Source organism: Callionymus lyra, chromosome 12, assembly GCF_982586985.1.
Source record: "Callionymus lyra chromosome 12, fCalLyr1.hap1.1, whole genome shotgun sequence".
In the NCBI taxonomy this organism is placed as follows: Eukaryota; Metazoa; Chordata; class Actinopteri; order Syngnathiformes; family Callionymidae; genus Callionymus; species Callionymus lyra.
The window spans coordinates 21,999,474-22,021,606 of NC_141829.1; the positions used below are offsets into that span (position 1 = coordinate 21,999,474).

General features: G+C 38.8%; 1 protein-coding gene across 4 annotated transcripts in view; it reads left to right on the forward strand.

Moving 5' to 3' along the window:
* Positions 1-22,133, forward strand: part of myo3b (myosin IIIB) — a 72,632-nt gene that overhangs the window by 41,423 nt on the left and 9,076 nt on the right. For all 4 annotated transcript variants that reach the window (XM_087803643.1, XM_087803642.1, XM_087803644.1 and 1 more), the window contains 9 exons: positions 437-548; positions 1,620-1,782; positions 2,103-2,183; positions 3,956-4,046; positions 7,214-7,256; positions 8,079-8,202; positions 18,752-18,852; positions 19,231-19,277; positions 19,558-19,700. In XM_087803643.1, coding sequence (XP_087659769.1) covers positions 437-548; positions 1,620-1,782; positions 2,103-2,183; positions 3,956-4,046; positions 7,214-7,256; positions 8,079-8,202; positions 18,752-18,852; positions 19,231-19,277; positions 19,558-19,663 — 868 coding nt within the window. In that variant the 3' untranslated portion in view covers positions 19,664-19,700. The remainder of the gene's footprint in view (positions 1-436; positions 549-1,619; positions 1,783-2,102; positions 2,184-3,955; positions 4,047-7,213; positions 7,257-8,078; positions 8,203-18,751; positions 18,853-19,230; positions 19,278-19,557; positions 19,701-22,133) is intronic.

A 22,133-nucleotide genomic window follows, 5' to 3' on the forward strand; every position in this document is an offset into this window, starting at 1 on the left:
TGGTTCAAGCAACCTGTCGCAGGATCAACTCAGAGCTGTGCTGCTCCATAAACCCAATTTATGAAGATTAAATTACACTTTTTAGTTGAATGGATCACCATGTGAATGCTTAATACCGAGTACATTTGTCAGTATAATAGAAAGGTTGACTACAGATAGTTAATAAATACAAATAAAATACAATTATAATATTATAACACTGTGGAATTAATGTATTAGTTTGCTAGCAATATATGAAATGCATATTTTAGTTGTTTTTTCAGGAAACTGAAGGAAGGAAATTTATAGAACATCACTTCACTGAAATCAACGTATCGCCATTTAAATGAACGGCGAGACAATAAAGTTTCTTCAGCCAGAAAATGAGATGTTTCATGGAATAAAGAATCCTAATATAAGTCTAGAGACTTCTATTGTCTGCTTTGTCTCACCTCAGATATTATTACCTGGCTTTCCGTGCACACCAGCTGCCTGAGCTCAGCAAAGAGAACGCCGCCGCAATTCTGGAGAGAGCAAAACTGGAGAACTGGGTCCTGGGAAAGACAAAGGTGCTCACTTTTCATCCAGTTAACTCTTCCATGAAATGTGTTTTCTTTTTTAGAATATTGGGGTAGAGCATCACTTAAAAATTATACAGCTAAATGCACTGTACAATTAATAAAACACAAATACAAATACAGCAAAAAAAAAATCGCTTGAAAGACATGTTAGAAAAATCTTTTTTAGTATTTTTAATTTTTTCATTTCTATTCCTTATATAATTTTAATTTAAATTTAGTTATAATCAGGGTGGAAAGGTTTCCTGTGGATCATTTAAAAGTCTTAAAAGGCATTCAATTCATTAATCCAGAAATAAGAACTTAATTGGCTATAAAATGTCCTAAATCAAGTTTTTTAAAGTCTTAAAAATAAGAATAAAATACAATAGATGAGAGTAAAGGAGAATTATCTTTCGGAACCAGTATTTTTCTACATGGCTGGAAGCTGTGTATTTTGTGCACAACTTTTAGATATAGCACAATGGAAGTCAAGTTTTCTAGTAAACTAAAAAGTCATGTTTATTTTATGTTTATAATAAACGTATGGCTAACATTTTCATTAACCCTATATATTTTGATAACATGTTTTTTTTGTTTTTTTTAAGTTGGTTGGTCGTCGAGTTGTTTTTAAATTAAATTTCAAATGGTATTTAAAGTCTTGAATTTAACCTTCCTCAAGCTGTAAGAACCCTGAAGTAAGACTTTAAAAATAACACACACACTCGACACCAGTTACCTGAGACTTATTATTTAACTTTACATATATATCTTCTATTTTACATATATTAATTATTCACCAATTGTCATCATTTAATTAATCTACCTTTTTTTCTTAAACTTAAAGTTTTTTGGCTGGTGTTATTTCATAATTTGTAGGTTAATACACATCAACTTCATCTCAAATTAAAATTTAAAACGTTTACACCACTGAATAATTGCTGAAAAACAGGAGGCGCTATAATATAATCCTAATCAAATAGTTTTACACAAGTAATCACATTTTTGATTATTTATAAGATGAATCCATCATTTTCATTCTGAACTTCATTATCACTACTAACAAGTGTCTTTTTGAAAAAGGTGTTTCTTCGATATTACCACGTGGAGCAACTCAACCTGCTGCTGCGGGAGGTGATCGCTCGGGTCGTGGTGATGCAAGCGTACACCAAGGGCTGGTTGGGGGCTCGGCGCTACCGAAAATCAAAAGAAAAGAGACACCGCTGCGCCACGGTCATCCAGTCAGGTGCGATTATCTCAGCTCCCCCGGTTGACAAGATAGCCATTTGTTTTAGCGAGGGGGGCTAATAGAAAACAGGTGAACTTTGGAAAGTCCCTCTGGTCAAATCTTCATAAAAGATTTTGATAACCACAGCTTGACCTGTGAGGCCTCAGCCCAGTGCTTCATGGGAGACAATGAGACTTCAGAGAGTTCACGGTGATCCATCCCTCTGCCCCCTGGTTCAGCAGTTTTTTTTGAAGTGGGATCTGGAGTATTATTTGCCGCCTCACACAGCCAGTACACACACAAACTCACAAACACGCTCTCCTCTCTCTCCGTTGCAGCATGGAGAGGCTATGTTGCGCGGCGAAGCGTCAAAGAAATCAAAAAGGAGCGGGAAGAAGCTGCAGTGCGTATACAGTCAGGTAGAGAAATGTTCTTATCTTCCTCAACAACTTCTCAAGTGCCGACCTCTGGAATGTTCATGTCCGGTGGAAACTGGCACAACTTTTGTCACATCTTTTCAAAGGGAGCGAGGATGAAGGCCTGAAGAACCTCACATCTTTGTCAAACACCTTTTTGATCTCAACGAGTGGCCCGCGAAACAGTAATAATTAATTAATAATGCATCGGGGGAAGCTTTTGAAAGTTTGGGCTAGCATTTGGTCCCCATGTTTCTGTAGAACAGTGCCGACTGAGATCCTTCTTTTTCCTTTCATCTCTTTCCCAGTAAAGGCAAGCGAGAGGGGCTTATCCCTTCTGTTTCCTCACGACTTCCTCTCTCAAATTCCTTGCCTATTACACAGCCCTCGCATACCAGAAACAAGATGCCTTTTTATACTGTCAACCTTTTCATCTGAAATGTAAATTAATTCTTACTCAGTATGCCTTGACGAAGATCAAAGTGGGCACATTAACCTTCCCGGGGCCCCCCCCCCTCCTTCATCTCCTCCTCCTCCTCCAGGAGCCTCTCACTGGAGGACAAGAGAGGGTGCCAAAAGGGGCAGGAGAGAGGAGGGCAAGAGGAGGAGATCTGGCATTGTCTGGCGTGGTTCTCCTAAGGGCTGCCCTCATCTGGCACACGGAGCATCTCAGCCACCGCCGCCTGCACACCTTTCGCAAATGTCCTCCATTAAAGCCTCTTTAAATAACAGCACAGAAAGGATAAACATGGCCGTGGTGTGAGGGAAAGCCTCTCCACTTGTGTGTGGCCGCCGCCGCTCAGAGGCGGAAGGGAGGGAACCTGAACCTGACATAAGTGGGGGCCCCCAGCCCCCCGGCGGAGCACTCCAGCACATTCACATTGTGTGTTCTCCGCAGCTTATAGCCTTTGAGGTGGGCCACATTTGCATTCAGAAAATAAACAGATGCCTTTCAAATGCATGAGGCTGGTGGCTCCTCAGATCTCAGCGGGGCCCGCGGGACCCCTCACCATCGATCAGATTAGACCATGCAAAATACAACCGCTGCTCAGCCGTGTACTTGAGCTTTCTTTTTTCTGTCCGTATCATTTTACAAGGGAAACACAAAAGATCTTCAATAGAGTCGGAGGGTTCCGTTTACAACACAGCTTGAGCTCAGACTGTTAAAACACAAACAGTTGAAGCATCTTCATGTGATGGGAAAACTTTTGAAAAAAATGAAGGAAAAAGTAGACTAAAATATGAGCTAAAATTGTAATTTGGTTTTATTCTATTGCATTCTATATCACTTTAATTGAAATATGAATCATAAACCTACTCTTGACCTGTAAAAAAATTAAGAACTCTAACGAGTTATATTTCGAAAAAATAAAATGGTCTGTTAGCTGCCAGAAACATTTCTAAATGATTATAGTTATAGTACAACCTTGAGAGAGCAAAAATTCAGTCAAGGGCCAAAGTGGTAACCTTGCCGTTTTTACAATGAGGTTTGAAATAGTAGCAAATTAATTTATTTAACTTATATATTTCTTGGGCACACCGTGTTAAGAATTACTATCCTTAACAAACAAAAACATCTAAATTAACCTTTAAAGTAAGGTTTATTAACATTAACCTAATTTGTTAGTAGATTAATCACCAGACACATCTAAATATCAACAAATATGAAGTAAGCAATCAGTGCAAAGTTATAAAGTTAACATTAGAGTTTTCTAATGTGATGGCAGCGCTACAATACCTACCTTTGTGTGTTTGAACAATCCCGTTCTGTACAGTGTATAGGGGCCATCGGGTGCGTCAGGACTCCCAGAGAGACAGATGTCGCGCAGAGACTGGCACAAAGACATCTAAAGATGGACATATGGGGTGAGATTTCCATTTTAATACACTAGCAATTTGTATTTGTATGCTATTTTGTGATTTAAACTGTATATTTTTAATGATGTGCCTGCACACTGTACTCAAAGATTTTAACACATTTTTGCCTCATACTGTGTTATGATTAATTAAACAATACTAAAATTGAACCATCTATATCAACAAAGCATTAGACTCCACTCTTTCCCACTTCCCCCTTTTGCTTGTAAATGTTTTGTTGTTTTAAGCAGTCGAGAGCGCTCCTCCCAGCTCCCTCCTTTTTCTGCTTTATAAACGTAATAAATATCTTTCCGCCAAGATAACACACTGACCACAAATGGGGCTGGGTGCAGCGCTGGTCTCCAGATGTAAGAGCTGAAGACTTTTGTGTTTATTCAGCACATGCTAGGCCTGTCATTAAGAAAGTATGTGCTAAGGAGCCTAGCAGCCACCGACTTAACAGCATATGGTGACCAAGTATTGTCTGGTTTTGTTTTTTTTAACCAAGCAAAACTTATCTTCAACTGAAGAGTCACATCAGTCTGTCATTATCATTCGTCAATCAAAATATTCTAGGTTTCATTCTGCTCAGTATCAAACACATTTTGTTTTGTCCTTATTGTTGATGGCCTTAAAAGAAAAGGGTAACAGGGATCTTTTTGTTCTTGCTCTTAAACCATATACAACTGATACAGTTAAAAAATGATAATCTTTAAAATGGTTGCAGATTGTCTCAGTGTGTCTGTAGGCCCTCAAGGCCTTAATTTCTTAACAAAAAAAAATGTTCACCAGGAAGAGGATCGTTCATATGTTAGAAAACATCCAATAATTGCAATTGGTTGTTCTGGTCATCTGGAAGATCTAAAAAAAAAAAAAAGGTATAACAGAGTAACAAAATGAAAATGATAACCTCTAAACAATGGAAAATATCAGTTTATTCGGCAAAATGCTGATGTTACTGGAAAGCTATCGTACTGCTTACAAACTTCAGCTTGTGGACACCACACACAAAGACACACAACCGGTCACACACACTCATACCTACGGATAATTTCCACAAGTTCCAAATCAACCTCTATATGTTTTTGGACTGGGGGAGGAAAACAGAGTGCCCGGAGTAAACCCAGAACATACAAACTCCACACAAAAAGCTCACAAGTTGAGTACCTCTGGAACTGGAGGCGAACCTGCAACCTTTTAGCGCGCTAACCACTGCGCCACCGTAACTCGAATATATATAAACAGAATAATATACAGTATATTTTCCTCCAATTGTCGATTAAAGATTTTAACTGTGGAAACTAAAATGACAAAGCGGAGCTGTTTGTATTATTTTGGCTGAAAGTAATACCCATCCCTAGGCACTACAACTCAAAGGCATTCTTGCAAGTTAAGATTCAATTTAAATCTTTGTATTTGAAGTCAAATTCAGTTTCCCACAACTGTGCAGAGAAAAGTTCCGAAACAAGTCATCCTGAAGTTGAAGTCCTCAGATAAACCACAAAGGTGACATTGGGTCAGCGTCCCTCTCCAGACTTCAAATTTGTGGATTTCCACATCTGAGAATGTTGTATACTCAACACAGCTCATCGGGGGATTATTTTTTTTCCTCTGTTTACAATCGTATTCCTTGGTGAGCAACACTTCAAACCTCCACTTAACAATTCTGTTTAATCAGCTCTGGAATCCCTCCATATAGATTTATTTTGACATGATCTGGCCCATTTTCCTCCAGTAAGATCCGTGTTCTCACCTACATGCTGTTCTTTTCCCTTTTGATCACACCACTTTTTTTTTTTTTAAATGTGAATCTCGGGTTTGTGTCGTCAATCAGCAGCTGCCTCAGAGTCCAACCTGGATGATGTTTTCTTTGACAAATACACATGCACATCTTGACAGTTTCAAAAGTGACCTGATGGTGCAGTAGATCACTAACTAAAGGTGATTCATTAAAAAAAAAAAAAAAAGTTGACTGACCTGTTTTGAGACCCAAATACAATATTAATGAGAACAGATGGTAATTAGAGATGCACGATCCTTAAGGAACAGATCATTCACCGTCCTGTTCTTAATTACACCGATCAGTCGATTTGAACATGTGTGTAGGGAGTCCTCTAGGAAACATGCCCTCGTATAAATAACATATTGAAACTACAAACCATGTGTTATTCAGTAAACTATTATGGTTAATTGAGTTCTTGACCGCCGTAAAAGTTGAGTACAAATTTTTCTTCAGCCAGTTTTGTTTAAGTGAATGCAAATGAAAATGGGTTTTAGTCAGGCGGTGTTAGGCCACTGTTTAGGACTTGAATTTATTCGGGGAAAATAACTAGGTCAATGTATACGCACTATACATTACGCCCAAGGATCTCATTACATAATGATGGAAATTCTAGTTTTCAACCTGTAAGTAAATCAATATATTTCAAAATCTTTCGTTTCCCTAAATTACTTCTTTCAGCCTTCTTAGGTACTATTCTCAACTTCTCTCCACACAGTTCGTGTTGCCTTTCTCAGCAGATACTATCGAGAGAGTGAGGTCATTGAATATACAGCAGTTTGACTTCCAACACAAAAAAAACATTTTTGAAACAATAGGAAAAATAAGTCCATACAGTTGTTCCGTGGACGAGGTCCAGTGGAAACACAACACAACAGAGCCGTTTTCTAGCCGAGTTCAATCGGCTCAAGTATGGATGGAATGATTTATAGAAATGTATGAATACATGCTTAACTCAACTGATGTGGTCTTAGTGGAGTCTGTAGGTTTTCTCCAAACTTGCTTGGGTTTACTCCGAAATGTTTTCAAATATGCGTCACCTTGCTACAAAGATATTGACTGGTGGTAATTGTTTATTAACTTGATTTGTTGTGCCACCATTAAACACAGTTTCAGGAGGTCTTAGTTATCTTTCTAGTATGATGCAGGTAGCCATTGTGAGACAGTCGACCAGTACATAACTCTGTTGAGATGTTAATTTGTATTTTTTTATTTAATTTAAAGTAAAAAAAATTTTACTATCTTTTATTATTCTCTTTAAAATGATTGTATTTCCTCAGGTGTGTCACAATCTCAGGGTAGGGGCTTGAATGTGTGAGGATGGTACAGACCACGAATGTTATGAGGGCACTGAAGTACTGTGACCAACTGTATTGAATGTGTCTTCTATTTTTAGGTCTACAAAGAGCAACAATGCACATGACATCCAGAAAACAAACGTAAGTCAACAAAAATGCTCTCAAAGTTGTGTAACATTCGGGACATATGCTTTAACCCAGATTAGTCTTTGGGAAATTTTTGGAGTACAAGAGACAAAAGAGTTCTCTTGCTTCACCCTCCATCTCAGCGGAGAAGACAGGGTGGTACGAGAATGAGAGAATCAAAAGGCTGGAAATTCACGGCTGAGAATAAATGCTCGCTCTTCCCCGAGGTGATTTGTCTTTGCGCTCCTCTTTCTACAGATGTTAGACCCCTTTTTTAGTAAAGACCTGAGGTTCTTTGGTAGCACTTTGATATCCTGCTCGGATTCAATATGTGAAATAGAAGAGCCACTCCGTGACTTGGAGCACATCACAGTCTTTGAAGTCTGATCCAATTTTGGCTGCTCACCATTTGATGTTGAAAGGATGAAATGAGGAAAATGTACAGTTTTTGCCAGTAACTCTGCTGAGCATATGTAAGATTAAAAAAGCAAAATCCTTTGGAGGATGTACTTAGAAATGTTAAGCAGATTAATACTTTCCTATAGCTCTTTTATTCAAAGATAAAATTAAATATGAGAGGAAGTCTCTGTGTGCTGTTTTTCTGCCCTCACAATTAAGTCAGTGTGGAGCTGTTTGCTCGGAGGTAGAGCTAGTAAAGTGGGAAACGCAATTGCATTAGCATTTGATTAACATTGCAAAGCACATTAATGGGTTTGAGTTATACTCGTGCTAAATTGTAAATAAATAAATACACGACTAGATTATTTAAAAAAAAAACACGTGTGTTTTTACTGACATGTTTTTCCACTGGGTGTGTTTGTTGCTGCTCTTTCTAAGGTCGGCCCTGACAGCCAAGACAGACAAGTGGGAGACATGAAGGGAGACAAAGGCAGCGTGGAAGACAGTGTAACGAAGCCTTGCAGGGAGACAGCTCGACTGCGAGACACGCAGTGTAAACAAGGTAAGCCCGGGCACAGAGCTGGCGGGTGCAGGTAATTACACAAAGAGACAGCAGAAATCCTGTTTTAATGGATAAAGTGCCATTTATAATTCGGGACCTCTTTCAACCCCTCATCCCAGCCAATCCCCGGCTGCCATTCTGTGTTGACAGCCCAAAAGGCAGAAGTATTATGGGTGATGGTTTCCGCGGTATTTTAATAACCCAGGTCAGCTCATCATAAGTGTCTTGTAGCAAGAAGGGGGGTTGAAAAGTGGCACGAGCACTTCAAAGCTTCCGTTCTCCCGCATGGCGAGCCCTTCACTAAGAATCTCATCAACGCCTCTAATAGACCTGCAAAAGGATGGTGACACCAAAATACACAAACCCTGATTTGTTGAACATATGTTTGATTTGCTCTTTGCCCGGGGCCATGAATTACATTAATAGGGGTGCCTGGAAGGCTGAGTGGGTGGCGATGCAGGGGGCCTCCGATTACAGCAGTCGCCCGTCCCACCGGTGTGGTAGTCCTGGGCAAACTGGGAGCGGGCCCTTCATTAACGTGGATACAAGACTATGAGGTAAGAGTCGGAGGTGGAATAGCATTTAGCAGCGCTGCAGAGAGATTACGGGGATTAGACATGATAATGTAACACAGACAGGGCTCTCCAGCGGGCCCCGGGATTAGTGTCAGCACGCCACAGCAGGTCTGGGTTAGATAGCAGCTAATTCGGTAATGCCGTATACAGGTGACCCCTCGCTCCCAGGCATCACTGCTGCTGACGTGTTTGATTTCCCCTGTCAGAATGAATATGAAAGCATTTATCCTGCAGCCGATTCATGTTCACAACGAGGACCTTTAGTTACAACGATGATGGATTTCAAGAGAGGCTAATGCACTTCACTAAGCGCTAAGAAACCAAGCTTGGACATTACTTTGTCGACAAAAGCTCATGGATGTCAGATCAAAAATACAATTTGAAACAAACAGGACTCTGCAGTGCATTGTGTTTTTACATTTAGAAATGACAGAAAATACTATACAACAATTTTTAACTTATTTGAAATCAATCCAAACCATTTTCATTTAATTATGATTTTGATAATTTCCACAGTGGCCGTAAAACATTGATGTTTTCTTCTACTTCTTTGCTGACACCAGGAGCACAATGCCTGGCAAAGATAAAAAACATGTTTTCTGACCATTAAGTGAGTTTTCAAAGCTCTAATAATTTGCCTTACAACCTGAATACAATGTAAAAAAACAAATTCTATGTGAAAGATTATTTAAGTTGGTTGATTGTATGCTTGTTATGAATGTTTTTGCTTGGAGCAGCAATGAGAAGCCATGCAAGTAAATTACAGAAGCTTCAAAAACCTTCCTTAAACCTGATTTGAGTAAAGAACACAACAAAAAAACCTTTTTGACAGTTGCCACTTAAAATAGAACCCTTCATGCAGAAACCCTCAAAGAACCAAATTTGTTAAAATAATTATTTTTTAACTGGCTGTTTGTAATGAAATAATTGTTTGTGAGCCTTGATCTGGTTGTTGCTTTTGTTCATCATGGTATGATCAATCAAATTGAATCTTGAGCAGGTGGAATTCCCCGAAATCAGACCCACTCTTCATCCCTCTCTGTGATCCACATTATACCCGGTTCATGCTTCCTTCCTGGTTCATGTTCTGAGGTCTGCTCTCAGGAAGCCCTATTTGAATATGCCGAGGGAGGCCACAGAGGCTCCGGCACCCAGGGCACACTTTGATCCCCCCAGATCTGAAGAGCTTTTTCCATGGCAGGGTTGAGCGAGTCATGGCAGCCGTACCCTGCCAGATGTTTGGAGACTGAGCTACTTCCAGTGTCTCATCCCAATGTGGCCTCTGGCGATGACGTCACTTCTTCCACCTGCAGCATTGCTGGACACTAGTGAAGAAAAAAACAGAATCAAACACGAAAATCAAATGAGCTCAGCCCTCCAGACATGTTCCACACTCTGCTTTCATTAATGCCAAAACAACAGGGCGTGACTGGGAACCTCCTTGTGTGTTTGACGGACGTCTGGTTTAACTCTGCCTTGTGTTGCAAATTACACAATTAGACTTCCCTTACACGTTTGAAACAAAGCAAGCCAGTGGAGGGTAGAAAAACAGGAAATGTGTCTTTGATTGGACAACTGAAGATCATAGTGCGAGAAACACCTCCATTTTTCTAATGGTTTTCAAAATGGGAACCCAAGAGACCATACAGTGCATGACAGAGGGCAGGGCTATTCGCCTAATGACCCATGGCCAGATCAGTTAATTTGGACTGTCCCAGGGTCCATTTACCTGTAAACAATGAATGAGTCAAAAAGCCAACACAACTGTAGTGTTTTAGATCTGCTGCACATGTTGCTCTTCTAGAAAGTTTGAACATAATCTTAAGACGAGGAGCTCCAGTGTAGATGATACATCATGACCCCCTAAAGTTGATCTAAAGTTCACTAGGAAAACAGAAGATTTAACAACGAATTGACATAAAATTCCCATGTGTCTTTTTTTGTCACAATGTCTGTGGGGTCAGATGAGGAGACATTACGGTTGTTATTGCTATTTCAATACTTAAGTGCAAAGTTATTTATAAGATCGTTTATTTGTTTGCCTCACATATAACAGGAAATAGTAGAAGATTGCACGGGCCACAGGCTGCATATCTTTCTGAACTTTTAGTTGAAATGCTCTGACATAGTGGGTGCAACAAGTTCGGAGGAAAAAGAAAGAAAAAAAGAAAGAAAAAACAATGCACCATGTTAAGAGGGTTGACACATGCCTGAAATACAAATTGTCCCATGATTGATGTGATATTTTCCGCGCTGTGGCAGGTTCTGTCTCCCTCATTGACTGCAGCCTCGACACACAGATCTCTCATTTTGACCGTTTTCTTTTGTGTCAATGAAAAATGTACACCTTTAGAGGGGATTTTTTTTTTTTCAAAGAATTTCGTGATAATGATTTGTTTACAAATATCAGTAACGCTTGTACCAAAGCCATTTTGATCTGCGAAAAAACAAGTCTGGGAGTGACTCTCCTGGTGGGAAGAGAGTACTGAAGCGCTTTGTACTCCAGGCATTCTGAGATGTGTGCGGCAACCTTTGATTTCACATGTTGTGTAAGTGGAAGAATTTATGCATACACAACACAGTCATGTAAGATACACACTGAGGACGATGTCACCTGTCTCACGGGTTTGAATATTAATACATACAACATGTTTTGAAGTGAGTCACAGAGGCGTGCGAGGAAAGAAAGACTTGGCTTGCGAGCGGCAGATATGATCAGAGCGCTCCGGCTGCTCCTCGGCGTGGTAAACAGGATGGTGCAGAGGATCAGTCAGAGCTGACTTTATGGTTTATGAAAGCTGAGCTACTTATGTTAACAGGCTTTTTGAAGATTATAGTTGTGGTAAACATACATGTCAAGAGAGAGACAGTAATAAAGAAGTGCAACAAACACACAATTACCTCTGTGCCCTGGAAGTTGTTGTTGGAAAAGGTGGGGCAGGAATAGTTTAGTAAGTTCAATATTTAAAAATGAGTTATTATATTGTAAAAATGAGTTTGTCCTCAAATATGTCGGTGCCTTGAGGTTTTTTTCATGCGGTTTATGACGTTTAAGCCACAACGAGGTCACACTCTCACTATTGGTCTCACTTTCCTCCATGATGCCTCCCCCTCAGCTCTTCCAAACACATGTCTTGCTCACGACCAGGTGGAGCTCCACAAGACACCACCGCAACCATCACCGTATCATCTCACATCTGCCAGACAAATGATCCACCCTCTCCGTGTTCTCCTGACAAATACTCCCCCTCCCTCCCGCTGTCTCTCAGCCTTTACGGTTTATCTGTCTGTCATATCGACGGGACTCAACCGGATGCCTTCAGTTTTAGGCAAATTACAGGCTCAGCGGAGCGGCAGCAGCGATTTGGAGGGGATAGGAAAGACTCAAGTTAACGGAAGGAGTTGCCTCTGTCTGACGCTACCTACGTAATCTTCTTTATGTCAGTGGGAGTTGTTAACAGGATGTACTTCCAAACTTCTCATCATCACGATTTCCAGCAGAATAATCTTCCGAGACGTGGCGTTGAGTTGGAAAATGTCGCACACGCAGATCATCATCTGATTCAGTTCTCATGTTAATGAATTCTTATTTACAAAACTATTCTAAGTATAGAAATATCTGTGAATTTTTATCTGGTACAATAGCTTCACATCTAATCGGCACGATTTGTAATTTATAAATTGTCAAATCCGGCCATGCCACGATAGTTCAGGCTTTTTAAAAAATATATATACAGTATATATACTGCTGATAATCAAATGTAATACTAATTTAAAGATTAATTCCATGACATACTGGGGTCACAGTGTCAAGTTTAAATTTCAGCTTGATACTCATAATAGTGCCGAAAAGACACACAATATGGTAATAATAAGAATCACAATAATTACAATTATAATTGTCTTGTTTCAATTTTATTTAAATAATAATTAATAATACACAAATATATACTGTATATACTTGCACATTTAGCTGATTCATTTGATTGAAACAAACTCCTGCACTGCTGAAAACAGGCATCAAAAAGATTGGATTAATTTAGTTTATCCTCTGATATGAATGTCATAAGGTTCATTTATGAGTGTGAAAGTCATTATTTGTTCACACACTTTTCTGTTCTCACTGCTGTGTCTTGCAGATGCCTTGTTATGACATCAAAGAACTTTTAATCTCTGCCTTTTGGTGCCTCCGCTCGCTCCATCTGTATAAACAAATCCCAAGAGGGCCAGTCTGAGGGGAAGTCAGGTGACTGGGTCACGTGACCTTCAAGAGCAAATCGATACATCTTTAATTTATTCCTTTAAAATCCCATTTAGGCAAGTCTTTAATGTTGTCTCTGAGCCACATTGAGATTTTCTGAGATGTGTTCAGAGTCATCGTGTTCCCTTTGAAAATGAAAGTAATACGCTATCTTAAAAAGAATCCTTTTTATCCGGAGAAGCAAACATGTATAATATGTAAGTCTCGTGCCATGAAGAGCAAACGCCGTCAATATTGTATGAAGCCGTCTGATCCCAGCTGACCATTACTACTCCCCACCCAGATTACCCACCATCATTTAGCAAACCCCCAGCGTGAGCTGCCGTCTGACCTCTTCCTCGGGTCCGGCCGTCTGGGTACAGGCAGGGATCCCGAGCCAGAAGCCGGTTTGGCAGCTTCCTGATCTCTGATATATCTGCAGGAGCAGCGTTCCTCTGGGGCTGCCCCGGATCAAATGGCAGTGATTTCCCCTACAGAAGCGCATCGATGGGAAGTTTGACCCATCCTCTGATCTGCTACACACACTAACCGCTGCGGGTCAGGCTCAATAAATAGAAACGTTGAACCCGGTATGTTTTGAGGCTGCGATCAGAAGCTTCAGATGTAGCGCGATTAGAAGTCAATCAACCGATGGATCCTTGGATTTATGACCACAATTACAGGGTTATTAGCTTCATTTAGATTTCATTGGTTTACAATGTACCATGAGTGACTTTATCACTTTGGACAAGTTACATTTGACTATATCTTATTACCAGTGTTGGGCAAGTAAGTTTAAATAAGTCACTTAGTTTCAGTAACTATCTGTAATGTTTTCAATAGTAACTTTAAGCTACTTAAAGCTACTTTTCATTTACTAGTTTCTAGGATTAGTAGTAGAAAGGCAAATTTCCAAGGGCGAATGTAATGCTGTGGGTCAAAAAAGAAAAAAGGTTGGAACAATAAATAAATACAAATAAAATAAATATTATACAATTAATGGTGTTTTACAGATTCCAATCGAATAGTGCATAAATAGAATACAGGGCCACGAGCCAGTAAGAAGTAGTGTGATGTAATGTTAAATTATAGTAACATTATCTATAGCAAAAAGCTTTTATATACAAAATATAAACCACAAATATAGATCATGTCATTTGATTAAAACATTATAACGTGTGTGTTTCCCCACATGTGTTTTATGGTAGATGTGGGGTTCCAAGCCGCAACCTTTTGAAGGATAACATTTAGTTGTGAGACATAATACATATGGATCGAAACACAGACATATTGACAAAAACAAACTTTCACTCCTGGACATTTGTTATGACATGTGCAAGGGTTTTTAGCTGCTTTGTTAGGACTTAAAACTATGTTTTAAAACATACATACATACACTTAAAACAAATGTTTATTTATATTGGTCTTGTTAGATGGTCACAAGGGATGAGTATTCCAAACATGATTATTAAGCACTTTCGCAATTGTAATCATTTAGAGAATTGAACTATCTTCGCCTTTTCTTGTCATTCTTTTGAATGTAATTTTCCTGAAAACCCCTTTTCAACTCTTGAACTCTTGCAGGTAAATCTGCTCTGTGTTTGGTTTTGAATTTTTAGCTGTGGTAAACCATACAGGCTTTATAGTCAATTTGTCACAATAGTTTAAATTTATTTCTAAAGCGTACATGGTATATTTAGTTTATTTCAAATTGTCATCTGATTTCTTAGTCTATGATTATGTATGTTATAGTTGACTCCCCCTTATAATAATTTATTATTGTTTTGTTATTATTTTTGTGTAAGTATACTTATTTTTCCTTTAACTTTGTGAGCTCCTATGACGACTCAATTTCAACACTGTGAGTAGAATAGAGAAACATTATTATTATTATTATTCATAGGATAGCAAGACGCTCAGTTCATGAGCTGTAATTGAGAATTGCGACTGATTCATGTTTCACACACTCCGCTAAAAGACATTTTGCGGTGCTGTTGTACTATTCTATTTCAGGAACGTGTTCAAGGCCATCAGGGTTCATTATTCTTGATCGAGCGCTTTGATGCAATTTCAGGGGGAATAACAAATTTGCTTATCAAACCCTTTCGGAATCATTAGCGAGACAATGTCCTACATACACAGTGTTTTGTTGTAGCGGAGGTGCAGACATGTTTGTTATTTACCCAGCAGGAGTTCATGGTTCAACAACATACACTTCAAATCTAAATCTGTCTGCGAAGTTTAAATGTTCACCTCTCAGCTATTTTGGCAGTTCAGGAGATCCAAATATCCTGAACGTTTTCACAAGGAATCCCACAGTGGATGCTCTGCAGCTCTGAGGCGAACAAAGATAAGATTCACGGTGAAGGTTCGCTGACAGGACCTGACAGGAACTTTCTGGGCATTTACAAAGCGTGACTTTAGTAAACCTATGCAGGTTTGAATAACATCAAGAAGGCTGCAGAAATATGGAGGTCTCGGGGGGAGGGGGGATGCTCTTTGATGTCCTGGATTGAGATGTGATGAGGTGTGTTCAAAGTGAGCACAAAGTAGTGTTTAGACGGCAAAAGCAAATGCAGCTTTAGTCAAGGTAGGCGCGAGAGGGAGAAGTGTCCCGTCTCAGCCGAATTGTCAGCACAGAACATGAAACGTTATCTGTCATTAAATATGAATGCTCCTCCGTAAATTTGTCCTGCCTGTAAAAACACACTTTTGTGGGCGATAAATTTAGGAAGCAGAGCGGAGTGAGGGAGGAGAACAAAGCTTTCAGAAGCGTCGTGCACGTGAACAATCTGATAATCACGACGCTCATTCATTAGTTAGTCAATGATGTTTCACTCCGCCTGATCAAAAGGATAATTAATGTTTAGTGTCCTCAAAATTATAATGAACCGGCATTTTTAAACCATCATCTTCCATCTTCAGTCCCTCGCAGCTTTCAACTTGCTTTTGTTGTAACAGCAGAAAATTGTAGGACAAATATATCAATGTTGGCCATGTGGCGTCATCTTAAAGCAACTAAGGTGTTGATTTAAGTGCCTCTTAAATAGATCTTGGACCTCTATTGTACTCATAAGTATGTGTTTGTACAAAACTCTCTTTTAATTGAAATATTTACATTAGTTAATGAATTAAAGACCCAGCCACTGAAAACACTTTTTTCTAGAAATTAAATTGTGTTTACAATAACCACACCCACTTTGCTGTGATTGGTTGAGAGTCAAGGTTTGTCACTATGCATAACCAATCCCAGAAGTCTTCATCTCCAAGGGAATCGTTGTATAAACAAAGCATAGCTTGATTACAGCTGGTTGGAGGAGTGGTGGGAAAAACTTTATAAAGTAATAAGTTCAAAACTTTGTCATGATGAGCAACTTACTGCACCTTTGAGAGGAAGACTTCAACATTTGACGGATATACTGCAATAATTAACATCAACAAAAAGGTAACTGACCTTAAAGATGGAACTTACATTAAACTTAGAATTTAAAAAAAAAAAAAAGCTTTATTGGCAAAGTTTATGTCAACAATAAACATTCGATTTTTCTTTGGCCGTTTGTGTCATCCTCAGAAATGTGTTTTTTTTTTTTTTTATATGAATAATAATACAAAAATAAGCTAGAATAAAATACAACACAAAATAATTGAAGACACTTCTCTGATAAGCGGTGAAACGTCTTCTTAGAACGCTACACAGTCCAGCTGACACGCTTTCGAACCACTTGGATTTACAAAATAAATATACAAAAGTACTGCAAGATTATGTAAGTGTCATATTATGATGTATTAAAAATACATTGTTTGTTTGTTTTTTCTTTGATATTTTCCAACTTATTATCCTTATTATTTGAATGATGATAATGTGTAAATGTATGTAGAAAACAACGTTTTGGCTTAATTTCCAACTTTAAAAAGTTACTTAATACAACCAAAATCATCTCCTCCGTGTCCTTTTATAAAGTTTTCGTTATTAAAATGTTTAGTTTCTCAGAGACAGACAGATAAAATAGGTGAGTGCATATGACACAACAGCTTGCTGATGTTAACAATGCACTTATTCATGATGCAATGTCACTTTCACTTCCAACATTTACGTGTTAAGTAAACACACCGTGCACAATAAAGGTGGAACATTTCCAAACTTGAGTCCGGTTGTCTTCTATGAATCCTCACGTCCAATAAGAATTCCTTGACATGTTCAACATTTATAAGTGGGTTTCACTTGAGAGGCACACTTCCACTTTTGGGATTTTTTGCAGATCAAAGCTACTTCTTTTTTAAATAATTTTTATCAAATTGGAGATTGCTCTTTCATTCCTGTCATCTCCGTCTCGAACTCCGCCTGCAGCCATGAACGCAGCAGTTGACGGCTCTCGTGATAGCAGCCAAAGAGTTTGAATTGTAAAACAGGAGTCAGAATGCAGAAGTCCTGTATATAGTTAGTGCTTGAATAGCACTTGACTACGATAGTCAGAGGTGCATCAGAAAGAAACGCTTCTGCCAAAATCAAGTCATATTAATCCGGTCTCATGATTTTAAAAATCTGTTACTGTTGCATAGCAGTGCCGCAGTAGATCTCTGCATAGGTTTTCATCTTCTTGTGGACATTTATATGAGTTTAAACTATGTTTTGATTTTAGGCACAAAGTTTGCTTTTATTTACAAGAAATCTCCGCTTGCTTGGAGAAACTTGATAAAAGCCACTGATACATTCAGGCGTTGAGTTCAATGTTCTTATAAATTATATTTTAAAGTTCCGGTTTTTGATGCGTCCAAATTAAAGTTAGTTTCTTTTGAAAATAATTAAATATTTTGAACAAACAAATCAGTTAGGACCCCCTTTGGTAATATAAACTAGTTTTTTTCCTTAAAGCTGGTTAAAAGAATTACATGTCCTGTCGATGTGGTTAAAGATTTGTTACATGTTAACTGTTTAACCCTTTTTTCATTGAGGGCCACGTTTGATGATGTAAAAATAAACCGAGGCCAAATATGAACTAAGACATTTAACCAAGAGTTATCTCATTCAGAAGTTTAGATTAAAGGGCATGTATTAACCTATTCAACACAAAATGTTTTGCAATTGGCACTTAAGATTGCTTTACTAAGTATTTCTTCCATTAGACTTGTGTGTTGTCTAAACTATTATTATTATTATCCTTTTTTATAAAGTCTCAGTTTGTAATGACCCTCAAGGGCCTGACTAACCCTTTTGTTATTTCAGGGTCAAGATGACCCGAAAGGCCCAAAATAGACCTCCCTGGCTCCCATTAATATGTATGCAGTGGTGATGGTTGTTCACCTTGATCCAGAGACAACACAAGGGATACCAGAAACACGTTTTTTTTTTTTTTCTTCGGGCCTTTGGTCACCCTGAGATAACACAAGGATTAAGGCAGGGGTCCCCAACCTTAATGCCAGCATTATATTCAAGGACCGACCTGTCAGATAAAAACGGTTGTAAAAATCATATAGCATTTGTGTTTCACTTATTTTCCCTGTTTTACAGATTTATTTTGTAAGTAAACTTGACTGAAACTTCTACCTAATTTATTCTTTCTGTGTTCAAACTTGTTCAAAGTGAAACATGGTGAAAATGAATCTCTTGCGATTCATCAGATTAAATGTCCAATCCTTTGACAGGACCTACAAAGAAGAAAAGTGCAAAGATGAATATTGCTGCATCACTGTCTCATAATGTTGGACTGGTTCCCTCAACCTTCCTCTGTTGCAGGTCCAGAGTCTAAGCTGCAGCAGAGAACTCCTCGCCGACGGGGCCAGCAGCCCAAACTGCTCAACAGCCCAGAAGACAGTCTCTACTACAACCAGCTCAATGTGAGTTCAAAGTGCCAATAAAGGCCTTTGTCTGACTTTGGTTCCACATGATAATACAATTAAACCTACCTGTGCCAGACCCCCGAGCCCCACCCCCACGCCGCTCTGCCTCTTGTCTCGAACATGTGCTTATGCTCTTTATCTGTTGCTTTCATGTCAGGATGTCTGCCTTCACGGTGAATAATTGATGTGGTTTATCAAAGCTGAGCAAGATGCATGCTTCATCAGACTCACTTGAGCCCTTTGATCAGAAAAAAATTATGCTGTGACTTCTGATATTATCAGCATCTGCTCGCATTCAACACAAAATCACTTTGAATTAAAATTTAATGACTCTCTGCTCGTCTTTTGACTGTGTGCTCTCGGCCCTTTCCTCAGAGAACTCTGGATTACCAGGGGAGCAAGAGGAAGCCGAGGAAACTTGGGTAAATAACTGCTTTCCTACTTACAGCTGCTCTAAACAGAGCAGGCCCTTTGTGGAATCGGAGAATCCAGAAATGGAGTTGTTTTCTTGTAATGTAAATTCGGGGACAAAAATAACAGGCTCTTTACGAGCACTTGCTTTTTCGTCATTAAATGGAGCGTGACATCTTCTGGCTTTGTCAGCGTGCTCATCTTAATAGTCCGAGGTCTGACTTAAAAACACCGTCAGTGAAGTGCTCTCTCTGCTTCCACTGTGGGAAAACTCTACCTTCTCTCCCGCAGTCAAATCAAAGTGCTGGACGGAGAAGATGAGTACTACAAATTACTGTCAGCGGTGGAGTCGATCCCCGAGGAGGACTACGCCGCCCCCCCCACTCCCACTTTCTAGAGGACCCCCTCATCAGTCAGAGAGTCATGTCAGTCAGGTAAGTCTGCTCAGACACACCAAAGGGAAGCCCGAGTGTTGGATGTGCAGCTGTGTGTGGAGTGTGTGTCACAGAACACAACACAGCAGCTGTCCAACGCTTTTAAAAATGTATCCTGGAATCAACTCTTTCTCCAGACAATCCCGATCATGCCAGGGTTGTAGAGTTTTGGCCCTTTTACTAGACCAGCTGGTCCATCCCCCCACACCTGTTTGCCAACTGGAATTTAACCCTTTTATTGGCAATGCTGTCGTAACTCCTCAAAGGTTTATATTGTGTCTACTAAAGTAGCAACCAAACATAGACACTGAGTTAAGTGTTACACTGTCATTAAATCCTTGAATTTAATTAAAATCTAAAAACATTAAAGGACACATAATGGTCGTCGCTCCTCCTCCACCCAGCTGTAATCATCTTTGTTTATACAATTGGTCCCTTTGAGGTGGAAACTTCCAGGATTGACTAACTCTGTGTTTGACCAATCAGAGCCAAGTGGGTGTGGTTATTGTAAACAAGATAACAGACAAATTGTTTTAGTGGGCGGAGCTTGAGCACATTCTCTAATTTAAATATTCAATGAAAAGACAGTTTTATACAAACATACTGATGAGTACAATAGAGGTACAAGATGAATTTTAGACGCACTTAAATCAATACATTAGTTGCCCTTTAAGGCATCAAAATGTCTTGAAGTTTTCCAAAGTCTGAAAATGTGAACATGTGAAGTAAGATTTTACACATTTAAACATTTAAAACATATCATTTAATTTTATATATTCTTTGAATTATATAAAGATTGACGGCTAATCACAACAGCCGAACTAACAAAACAGTGAAACACATGGCGGTTGTACTTTAAATTTGTAAAGCGAAGTTTGAGTGGGGCAACATGAGGAAGTGTAAAGTCAATGACAATTGGCTGTCCAACTAAAATATTATTCACCATGGCTAAAAGCAGTCCTGTGTAACATGTACAATGACCAGGGGAATAATTAATGTTGTGTTTTTTTGTTTTCAATTTTAGTTGATTGTGGAGTTAAAACTCTTGAATTGATCTTACTCTAAGCTTTAGGAAAACTTTCTCAGTGCAATTATACCTGAACAACGGCTTTGATTTACTTGAATTGAAGATTCCTAAAGCAGAAAAAAGTTTTTTTAATGATGTAGTTAATGTGTGATGATCTAATGTGAGAAGTAAAGATAGTTGGAAAACAAGTCGTTTCAAGTCGGAAATTTAGGTTAGAAGTATAAGGCTGGTTGGGGATAGGAGAGGAATGTCTAGTCCTCTTTGCTACTTTTCCCTCGTTCAGACTTTGGGCAATAGTTAGAAGATGGATGGATATGTTATTCAGGGAGTCAGTTCAGGAATGTTTCAAGTCCTACAACAGCAGCTGAAAAACACCTCAACTCTACCTTTTTCATTCATTCATTTATTTATCTATTTATTTATTTTCTATGCCGCTCAATCCCTTATAGGGGTCGCGGGGGCTGGAGCCTCTCCCAGTTTGTAATTATACATTTCCAGGAGTAAAGGTCTTTTCCTGTAAATATAAAATGGTTCAAAATCATAATTTCATCAATTTGGTTATTCATGTCTGTTTACTCTTACCATGTTATAATTTTGGGATTTTTTTCTCCTTTCAAACACAAGTTACACAGTCGAAAACATACAGTAATATTGAACTATCAGATTCATGTAATTCATTGTAGAAAAGGTCAAAAGTACTAACTCAACAAAACATAAATCTTCAGCCATGACATCAAAATGAACCCAGACAATCTTCCACTAATCAAGATTCAATAGATTCAATGATTATTGTCATGTGCAAAGAATGAAACAGTTCACCATGCAATTAATCTGCATAAATCTGACTTTGTTGCCCCCATATACAGGTAGCAGTTTATGTAAAGTGTAGTGCAAAAATTTAAGTACAAATTTGCTGGGTGAAATTGTGCAGTACAATTAATTTGCACTGTACACTATGGAATGTTTTTGATGTGGCTCCAGTTCCCTCGGTCACACAAGGATTGCAACATTGTGTGGTAGTCAATCATTTTTTGTGGACAATAAACATGGCAAAAAGTTATTCATGTCTCACATACACCACTGATCTTTATATCGCTGGTTATTAAATCATGTTGGAAAGATACAAAATCTGCAATAAGTCCTTTATTTGAAAATTTCAGACGTTTTGCTTCCCTTATATACTCTAGATTAAAAAACTCTTAAGATAGAATTCATATCTAAGTAAAGCATCAAGAGGCATCTGGGACCAAACATAGACCTGGTGGAAGCACCCTCACTGACTAGAGTTGCGATGTCAGCACAAAAGAATAACAAACAGAGCTTTATCCTCCACACTGTCGATGGGTAGAAACCATCTTAGCTCAATCTCACATTAGCTCCATATAATTGCATTGATTTGCAAACAA